This window comes from Oncorhynchus keta, chromosome 35 (genome assembly GCF_023373465.1).
Source record: "Oncorhynchus keta strain PuntledgeMale-10-30-2019 chromosome 35, Oket_V2, whole genome shotgun sequence".
NCBI classification, from domain to species: domain Eukaryota; kingdom Metazoa; phylum Chordata; class Actinopteri; order Salmoniformes; family Salmonidae; genus Oncorhynchus; species Oncorhynchus keta.
The window spans coordinates 29594158-29604402 of record NC_068455.1 but is presented as its reverse complement, the minus strand read 5'-3'; the positions used below and the strand labels follow the sequence as shown (position 1 = coordinate 29604402).

General features: G+C 41.8%; 2 protein-coding genes across 2 annotated transcripts; one reads left to right on the top strand and one right to left on the bottom strand.

The window, feature by feature from the left end:
* Positions 1-72: 72 nt before the first annotated feature.
* LOC118368280 (uncharacterized) lies at positions 73-5687 on the top strand. The gene is made up of 6 exons (XM_035752264.2): positions 73-1490; positions 1597-1885; positions 1983-2074; positions 2305-2367; positions 4273-4390; positions 4615-5687. Exons 2-6 carry the CDS (start codon positions 1663-1665, stop codon positions 5103-5105), a joined length of 987 nt encoding a protein of 328 aa, XP_035608157.1. The 5' UTR covers positions 73-1490; positions 1597-1662; the 3' UTR covers positions 5106-5687.
* naa30 (N-alpha-acetyltransferase 30, NatC catalytic subunit) lies at positions 5679-9449 on the bottom strand. The gene is made up of 4 exons (XM_035752265.2): positions 8651-9449; positions 8122-8242; positions 7609-7664; positions 5679-6815 (listed from the first exon to the last, which is right to left on the bottom strand). Exons 1-4 carry the CDS (start codon positions 9002-9004, stop codon positions 6678-6680), a joined length of 669 nt encoding a protein of 222 aa, XP_035608158.1. The 5' UTR covers positions 9005-9449; the 3' UTR covers positions 5679-6677.
* Between the last annotated feature and the right edge of the window lie 796 nt (positions 9450-10245).

Here is a 10245-nt window from a genome sequence, read left to right as displayed (position 1 = left end):
TGTTCAAGACAGGAAAATTATTGAAATGGCTGTAAATGGATATTTCAGTTATCAATAGCCACTGAAGTGGATCAGGTCCACATTCGACAAAGCAGAGCTGAGGTCTCTCTCCATAAAGCCAGGGCCTTCATATCATCCTATTACATCACCTCTGCATAAGCCACGTGCGTGGCACACAGACAGCAGATTCATGTTTATATGTATAACTAACTGCTCAGTAGATCTGCTCAAATATGTCACTACCATGTCTTCGGACCTGATTCATCTTAGTCCCAAACATATCCAGCAGTATGGAGTGTGATTCATTCAGTCTTAGTAATAATGTATTTAAGTAATTCTGCAGGGATGACAGACTCTCCTCTGTCATCCATTCCTCTCTCTACTCCCCCTGCTCACTTACAGAGATCTCTGGTAATTAGGTGATGAAGGCTTTTATGGCCCAGCAGCAGCCTAGCACTGATTCAGCTGCACGTAGCACACAGCTCCTCCTCAGCCAGTCCGTGACAGCTACCAGGCAAAACAGCCTTTCAGTGGGATAGAAATAGAATGAAACCAAAATGAAAGACGGAATAACTAAATTAATTTCAGGGCACTTGAATTACTTTATTCCTGGAGACGAAGTGGAGTGTGTTTGTTGGAAGTAATCTGTTCTCCTCTGAGGCTGTGAGACAGAGCTCAGTCCCCAGTCAGTGCTGTGATGACTGGTGTGCTGTCAGTGAGACATGACCTCTAATGAAGCGTTTGCTGAACTGACAGATTCAGACACTGTTGTGGATGCTGCCTCATTAAACCAAATGAGCGAGAAAAGAGGAGGTGAACGAATGTAGGGAGGGGTTTAAATCCTCATTATTGATGATTTTCACATCCACACACTGAGACAGAACAAAGTACAGCATCTCCATGTTATGCAGGTAGTCCGAACTCTCTTCATCATCATTTGAAAAGTAATTCTCAAAACGTTTACCTTTATTTCTATGTCCTGCTGTGAATTACTTCCTTGTTGGAAACTGAAAGTATTGTGTATGTTGTCGAGGCAGATTCTGTAAATGATCTATTATTATGCCTGAACAGTTTGGAGCGGGGAGGGGAAGAGGTATGGGGCTAGAAAAAAAGCATGGTCTTTCAAGCATTAACTTGGAGTTACAAAGTAACCTGTAGGGAGAGTTGTCATAGAAACAGCTCATTATAATGAAAAGTATAAAGACAGGGATGGGGGCACAGACCTTCCATTTTAACCACAACTAAACCTGTTACCTCACTTGTACAGCTGCAACATACAGAATGGAGACCTGAGATGTATGCCACCACAACTGACTAGGGGAGTTATTGTGTAACTAAGGGTGTCATACCAACGGGCTATGCTAATTTATCAAGAAAGAAAAGTAAACTACAGTACATCAAGAACCGTAGCAGCTGGTGGCGGAGCATTAAACACCACATACAGCCAAACGAATGAGAGAACATGAATCGGAGGACTCAAAACAAGTGAGGTGAGACAAGTTCTTCTGATTTCAACACTGAAAGTAACTTAAAATGTCCGGATTTCATAATATTAACAAACCCAAATTAGAGTGTGATTGCTTGACTCATCAACAGACTTTTGCTAAAAGCATAGCATAGCATAGCAGCATAACGGCCATAGCGGAGGGCTAGTGGTGGACTATGGGCTCTAAAGGATCCAGGTCCAGGCTGAGTCAGGTGGCCCCATGTCACAGTCAGCCAGAGGGAGACCTGGACCAGCAGGCCAGTCATCCCACCTCACAATGGACCATCTCTGCTGTGCCAACCCCACTGGAGCCACAACATGGGCCCTTAGGACATAGGACTATCCAGCTGCCCCCACTGAAAATGGAAAACTCTGCAAGCTTCCCCCCACTATCTACAGGTCAGTAGACATATTATTTTGTCTCCAAATGTGGTTGTCATCATCACGAAGGCTTAACTGACTTGTGTGTCTATGTGTGTATATGCATGTGTGTAAGAATCATCATATGTAGCAAGCAGCCTTCCACAGAGTCAAAGCAACATTTGTGGACCAAGCATCATTCATTCTCATCCACCACGAAGACTACAGGTCAGAACAGTATAGCTTTCACTACCATTTTACTACAAACTGTCACAAACATTCTTGTTCAAGTGTTCCTAAATTCCTACTTTATTTTCCTATCTCTGTGAAATAAATTGTATTTCAATTTAGTGTCTCGGACTTCACATTGGGGGAAGAGTGGCTGTGTTATTGCATTGACTGTTGTGATGTACTGTACTGTGTACCCATGCAGACCTCCCATCATTCTTTCTCCTCAGGCGTTGCAACCACTGGCCCCTCTTAGTGCAGGCCTCAAGGTTACTGCCAATCACATGGCCATGGTAAAAAAACAAACATACAAAAACATCAGTGCCATTTTGTCTCTGTTTATGCTGTGTTGACATGTATACAAAGCCTTGGTCAATTTTGAAGCTGTTTTTATGACCTTAATGCTTGTGCCACAATTTTGTTGTGTTACAAAGTGGGATTATAATGGATTTCATTGTAATTCATTGTCCACAATCTACACAAAATACTCTGCAATGTCAAAGTGGAAGAAAAATTCAACAACAAAAAATATACTAAATGGGAAATAAAACATGAATATATCTTGATTAGATAAGTAATCACCTTTGGCAGTGATGATATGTGTCTTTCTGGGTAAGTCTTGAAGAGCTTTGCAAACCTGGATTGTACAATATTTTCCCCATTATTCTTTCAAAACAATTCTTCAAGCACTGTCAAGTTGGTTTGCTAGACAGCCATTTTCAAGTCTTGCCCTAGATTTTCATGCCGATTTAAGTCTAAACTAACTAGGCCACTCAGGGACATTCAATGTTGTCTTGGTAACTAACTCCAGTGTTTTAGGTTAATGTGGATTTGTCTCCCAGTGTCTGTTGGAAAGCAGACTCAACCATGTTTTCCTCTAGGATTCTGCCTGTGCTTAGCTCTATTGATTTTCTTGCTATCCATAAAATCTCCCTAGTCTTTGCCGATGACCAGCATACCCATAACATAATGCAGCCACCACCATGCTTGAAAATATGAAGAGGGGTCTCTGTAGTGACTGGGTGTATTGATACACCATCCAAAGTGTAATTAATAACACCATCCAAAGTGTAATTAATAACTTCACCATGCTCAAAGGGATATTCAATGTCTGCTTTTTTATTTAAAATGTTTAAACCCAGCTACCAGTATGTGCCCTTCTTTGCGAAGCATTGGAAAACCTCCCTGGTCTTTGTCTTTAAATCTGTGCTTGAAATTCACTGCTGGACTGAGGGACATTACAGATAATTGTATTTGTGAGCTACAGAGATAGGGTAGTTATTCACAAATCATGTTCCAACACCATTATTGCACACAGTCCATGCAACTTATGTGACTTGTTAAGCACATTTTTACTCCTGAAGTTATTTAGGCTTGCCATAACAAAGGGATTGAATACTTACTGACTCAAGACATATCAGCTTTTCATTTATTTGTTTTTACATAATTCCACTTTGACATTATGGGGTATTGTATGTAAATCAGAGACACATAAGTCGGAGCACAATTGGCCCAGCGTTGCCCAGGTTATGGGAGGTTTTGGCCGGGGTAGGCCGTCATTGTAAAATTAAGAATTTGTTCTTAACTGACTGGCCTAGTTAAATAAAGGTGAAATGTAAAAAAAACACAAAATCGAAATGATCAATTTTAAATTCAGGCTGTAATACAACAAAATGTGGAAAATGTCAAGGGGTATGAATACTTTTTGAATGCACTATACATGCTTATGTTCCTCAGTCTCCAAAACAATTACATGGGATTTGATTTAGTCAGGAATGTTATGAGAGGTGATTTACCAGAGAGCGAGAGCAGCTGGTGAGTTGCGAGGCTGGGCCCCTTCTGTCCCAGTGGGTCTGATTAAAGCGCTGGTGGAGTGGAAAGTGGGGTGGTCTACAGCTCTGACTGGCCCTCAATGGGATGCGCTTTCAGGCTACAGGGAACAGGAAAAACCCCACTACCAGGCAAACACACACGTGCGCGCACACACTCCCTCCCTCACAAACCAACATACTGTATATAACAATTTGTACATTTTCATGTTTCATTGCATAGGACAGGATCTAGGGATCAACATTTTATCTGTAGCATACCATTGATGCGTTGTGTATTCCATGACGTGTGACTATATTATATTTTAAACTACCATTTGGTGGTGACTCATGCATGGTCGCTCTGGCTGTGTGGGTTGGGTTGTGTAGGGAGGACTCCTGGAGGCACAGATGGTCCTCAGTCAACAGGCCCAGCGAAGAAGGAGAGCCCACCAGAGACGAGTCCGAGAGCAACGGGTCCACGAGAGGACAATCTACATAGATAATGGTGAGACTGGAGACATTTTGTTAATCTGGCTGACACCAAACTCAAAGTCTTCCTGGCTGCAGTGGCACAGCTCTCCCTCGCTGTGTACTACATGGGTCGCATCAGCCAGGCTAAATAAAAAATGTACCACCAACTTGAACATGTTCTAAGTGATGCGTACAATCCATAGGGCTGCAGTACTTAAATAGATTGTGTACGTTGTCTTGCTCCCTTGGCCTCTGTAGTTGAAGCACCAAGCAGCAAAGGGATACAGAGACTGCATCTGCTAAACAGGCCAACCCAAAGGGACATATTTTGGGATGAGATGACAGGAGAGAGTCTCGACCTCAAGGAGATCCTCCAACCAAGCCCCCTTCCCCTGGAGCAGGGAGAGAGACAGCAGTCCCAGCCTGGACCACCACAGTGCCTGTGTAGGGATGAAGAGCTGATCAACAGAGACTTGGCATGGGGAGGCCTCAGGAGTCCTCACCGGAAAACCAATACTCTCACAGACAGAGTAGAAGGGGAGACAGATGGTGGACTGACCATGAGGAAAACCTTACCTTCGATGCTGGACTGGAAGACAGAGAAACAAAGAGATACAATTCCCAAACACTTGAGCTCTTTTGGGGATAGTGAGAGGGCTAGTAGGAGGCCTCTGAGAGGCTGGCAGAGAGAGGGCATTAGAGGTCTATGTCATGGGGAGAGAGGGATTTGGGAACCTGACCTGGAGTAGGAGCTGTTTGAGGGGTTTACTAATCTGGATTAGATCAGATCTCCAATCTCAGTTTGCAAAATGCTAATGGTGTATAGGTGGTCACTTCATTTTGAAAAGCAGAAATTGTAGCTCATTTATCTTTTAAACTGTTAGCATTTTTACTGTATGATCACATGGCAAACTAAATATTGGTTTGTCATAACCAAAGTATTTCAGAGAATGTGTCCACCACCAGTGTTAAACTATCACCTGAATGTATTCATAGGATTGCTTCATTAAAATAGCAGCTGTGGTTAAAGTCTAGGATTGCTTCATTAGAATAGCAGATGTGGTTAAAGTAAGTCTCATTGTGGGAACATATCTGTTTTCCATAACAAATAAATGTGTTTATGAAAGTGAATCAGTTTGAAGGCAGTGTGTGGCGCCCTCTAGGGCTGATAGTGATACTACAGGTGTGGAAAGGTCTAAAATTAGCTTGATGTAACACCAGCTTAATGCTCAGAAGGTGAGAAAGCACATTAAAAAATAATACATTTGGCTTTTTGATCTTATTTCCATCATGATTAACAATACATGGTACTTATATAGCGCTTTTCAAGGACCAAAAGTTACTTTAATTGTGTTACTCAATCTTAATCTCTAAAACAATGGAAAATGGACAGACAAAATACTACCACCAAAAAGTACAAAATCCCAGCAATTAATGACCAAATACATTACTTTGTTCATCTTAAATTGAAAGGTGTCTTGCGATACACTTTTGAAAGAAGACCCATAAAAGATATCTGACCACAATGGTACAGAGACAAAAATGGGTACGTACAAATGGTACTAAATAATTTCCCTCCATGACCGTTTAATTTAGCTTCAAAGATAATGTATTTTCTAAATTATCTTTGGGGCAGAGTTTTTGTTTAATGAGAAGCACACTGAAGACCTCTTGTGCTCCCCAATTCCCTTCAACATTGAAAAGATATATTGCACTTCAGGGCTCCTTTTACCCTAACAGGAAATTGCTTATTGCAGCAATCCTCTCCACCTTTATGAAAATCCTGATGGAAGCTCTTAGCAGGATTAGAGAGAGAGTAGAACTGGCCAGCTACCACACACCTGGGGCTACAGTGAACACACAACAAGACAAGGGACAGCTGCATTTAGTTCTTGAATCAAGTGAGAGGTATGCTCTTTTCTTATGACGTCTGAAGCATTTAGGCTGTATAGCCCTTATAAATGGCTTTATGAAAACATTCAGTTTGCATAGTCTTACTCTTCTTCCCAACTTGTGTTTTCGCCATGTTTTTAGTCCTCTAAATAAAAAGAATAAAAGGACAGAGGCAAGCTGTTGTTTTGTTTGTAATTGATTTAGTTTGGTCGAGGTCAAGGGTGTGGTTATTTTCAGTTCATTTCCACTGGCCACTAAAATGCCACAAGTACTCCCAATTCAACAATGAAAACTGTGGTCCCGGTCTCCAATTTTCCTTCCTGATCTTTCTGGATTTTATGTGGCTTTGATGATTCCCTCGTAGGGAGGACGTTTGTTCCTGAGACTGGGAGAAAGAGGTCTCAGAGCCAGAGACACTGACTGTATTGCTACCGAAGCCACAGTTTGAGCCGTAGAGCATCCACTCCATTTAAATAGTATTGGAAGAGCCTCTTGTCCCTTACAAAGCCCAGGTTCTCATACAGTTTCTGGGCTGATTGGTTGGTGATCTCAGTCTCCAGCACCACCTGTTTAAAGTTAACAAAACCAAGTAATTTGTAAGAGATTGTTACCTCTATCTCCATACTGAATACTATACAAAATGGTATTCAATGGCATTTTCAGTTTCAAATGTGCATTGGTGTAATGAGATTAGAATCAAGCTTAAACTTGACACTATTTATGGTAAAGAGTGTGGCCTGTTTTCCTCTAGCTAAAATGTGGCCTAATGTAAGGTGACCAGAAATGATTTTGTTTTTGCGTGGGGAGGGTACTGTTTGAAAATAAAAATGCCATGGAACTATATTTAACTATCAATTTTCGCTATTGTCCTTTAAAAATACTTCAAAACACAGAAATGGAATAACCCTCCACAGTTCTTAAAAGCCTAGCTAGTCAGAGTCTCCCACCAACATTTAAAATTAATTCAGTGGCACTAACATATCTAGATGAAGCGTGGATTGTAAACTATGCCATGCCTCTGGTGTACAAGACGAGAAAGGCAGTCTTGCCTAATACTGTAAATGTCCTGGGGACTTTAAGTAGCAACCACCGAGCAGACCGGGTATGGTAACTGCTGGTGGTGAAGGAGACCAGACTACAGAGGTAAAGAGGGAGTTTACCCAAAAGGGCCTTGCAGATGAACACATACACATGTACGTAGCTTCCTGCACATATAAAGTGAGGTCCAACCCACCATTTGGTATGGGACATTTTCGGGGACAGGCCACCAAAATCGGGGACTGTTCCTGGAAATTGGGGACGTCTGGCCACTCTTGCCTAATGTCTTCCAGGGTAGATAATTATGTAAAAGAAACATACCTCATCACAGTCCTCATCCATCATAGCATAGATAGCCTTTTTGACTAGATATGTACCTGAAATGACAGGAGTGATGACATGTTAGAAGTAAACATGAAACTTTATAACACAGTCTTGCAGGGGTGGGTATAATTTGTGGAATGTTCCAACAGGACTCTGTTCCAAAATCTTCGTAAAGTACAAGGTTGCCAACAAACATTGCATACAAAGTAACATGATCAATACACCTAGCTAACTAGCTGCCGAATAGGCATCAACTCACCATGTAGCTTATTCTTAATGTTTGTCGATGGGCTACCAGTGTGAGGACAGACATTTTCAGGAATAAACATGGTGAGTGAAAACGTAATTAAATAGCCAACTCCCTACCTGGTACCTTATTCTGCCGCTATACAACTATGGGTTGTTTGATGGCAACCTTGTTATTTACAAAGTTTTTGGAACAGATACCTTTTGGAATTTTCCTTGCATTTTTACCACCCATCTTGGTTTCTCCTCCTAATGCCCACTTACCAATTCCTTTCCTCCTGTATCTGGAGTCCACAGCCAACATGGCAATGTAGCCACGGTGAATCTTCTTGTGCATATCCAGTTTGCACACAATGGCACCAACACAATCCTTGTCCACCATCGCCTGTGGCACAGAGAGGTAAAACATGTTATTATCTACTGGCTGGCAGGTGTGTAGGCTTTTTCTCCAGCCCGAACACACCATATTCAGCCCTGAGCATAGGCTGGTAGTGGCAAACTACAAAACATGATCAGTTCCTAAAATGCATACAACTTTATATCCGATTAAACGCAACTCCACGATTTACGATGGAGTTGAGTTTGCGACTACTGTGGGCGTACTGGAGATCCGACGCCACATATAAACGTCATTTTTTGTGTTTTTCACTCTCGATTTCAGCACCCAAAGTAAATAATTGCCGGCAATTACACACGACATTGTTATTTTATGTGATGGAGCTCCAGTCCGCCCACACGCAACTCCACCATAAATCGTTGAGTTTAGTCAGCTAGCTAACAACTTTAGACGTACCAGGAAGCAGAGTTGAGGCCAGTTATGAATGAAATACCTATATGTATAAATCGAATAAGGCTCTGACAAGTCCTTGGTAATAAGCCTTTTGATGTCTGACATTTGCAGTTCAGACTCGTATGGTACGTATTCCACGTCTCCCTCTATGTTTGAACATAACCCAAGCCTTCTCAGTTCTTCCACAATAACTTGAGAGGTGATAGAGGCAGCAAGCGCGGATGCCACCAAATCTTCTTCAGCGCACAGCGTCCCGAGATCTTCCCTGTCTCTGTCCATCACCACCACTTCTTTGCTGCATGTTAGCACCCCGTCGACACTGCTGGAATCTATTTCAGCCATTCCCATGGTTGGCATGTTGTTGTTGATTTCGTTATTGTTCGCATGCAGACAGTGCGTTTAACCAGCTAATGTCAGCTAAAGCGGAATAAAAAAAAGTCGCTTGCACAGTTAAAGTTGCCACCAGTTGCGAATCTGTTTTTAAATTATATAATGTATTTTCTGTAGCTAACCCAACTAATGTACTGTAGATAGCTAATAACTTCTAAAGTTTGTTGCTAGGCTAGCTTCTGCCTGTCAAAATTATTGCTACCGTAAAGCATTTACTGTGCCAAAAAACATCTTTACGACACTCAGTCGATTAAAATCTTAGGAACAGTGTTGTTGTAATATCAAGAACAACAAGTTTTAAAAAATTATGAAATCATTTAATGAAGAATATGACATCTATAAATCCTATTTAAGTTGTTTTTATAGTGCGACACACCGACTGAACTCAATAACATGTTCTCTAGCCCTACCACCGGATGTCGTAGTATGCTTGACAGTGTGAGGGAAAGGACATATGTCGATCAGTCTTGGTCCCTGGGCCAATGATTATTCATGTATACATATATTATACCATTATATATTGGTCATTGATCACAAATGGATTTTTTTGTGAGCAAATCAATGTGGGGCTCCTTTTCTTGTGTTCTGTTTAGTATTATGTGGGTTCCACAGGTGAACACAAAGATGATCAAAAGACAAAAACCATGGGTGTTCATAAACCTAGTAGGCTTACTATTTGATAAACAAGTCAATGTATCAAATCAATTGCTTCAAAACATCTCCCGAAATTCAGCATCTCAATTTAGTTGTATGATATGTGGGTTCAAGGCATTCTAGCAGAGGCTCGTTAAACGTGCCCATTCATTTAGCAAGCCTTATTTAACCAATGCCACGTCTGCCAGTACAAACCCAGTGACTGCACTGACTCCAGGAGCCAGGCTGACAACAGGCCGGGATGCTCAAGAGCTTTGGAGCAGTCTGCCCCTTCCAGTTCAGTACACACACACTGGGTCTTAAAACCAAATCAACGTGGAGGGTGGGTGTCTGCCACAGCATACTGCTACATAAAAAGGTGAAGGATGCCGTGTGAGCAATTGGTTCCAATTGACAGAGGATTGGTCATGGTCAGTGGATTGGTCATGGTCAGTCTTCTGGGTGGAAATCCACATGAGAACGATTGCACCAGCGAGGGCAAGAGAGGCCAGTACTGGACAATAGAACACTCAGAAGAATCTGGCTGCAGTGGAACACACTCAAAGTGGATCACA

Coding starts and splice junctions, on each gene's coding strand:
- LOC118368280 (XM_035752264.2), top strand. CDS start 1,663: ATGGGCTCTAAAGGATCCAGGTCCAGGCTGAGTCAGGTGGCCCCATGT. Junction 1,886..1,982: donor CTTCCCCCCACTATCTACAG/GTCAGTAGACAT, acceptor CATGTGTGTAAG/AATCATCATATGTAGCAAGC. Junction 2,368..4,272: donor CTGCCAATCACATGGCCATG/GTAAAAAAACAA, acceptor TGGGTTGTGTAG/GGAGGACTCCTGGAGGCACA.
- naa30 (XM_035752265.2), bottom strand. CDS start 9,004: ATGCCAACCATGGGAATGGCTGAAATAGATTCCAGCAGTGTCGACGGG. Junction 8,243..8,650: donor GGCCTCAACTCTGCTTCCTG/GTACGTCTAAAG, acceptor TCTGTGCCACAG/GCGATGGTGGACAAGGATTG. Junction 6,816..7,608: donor TGGATGAGGACTGTGATGAG/GTATGTTTCTTT, acceptor AACTTTAAACAG/GTGGTGCTGGAGACTGAGAT.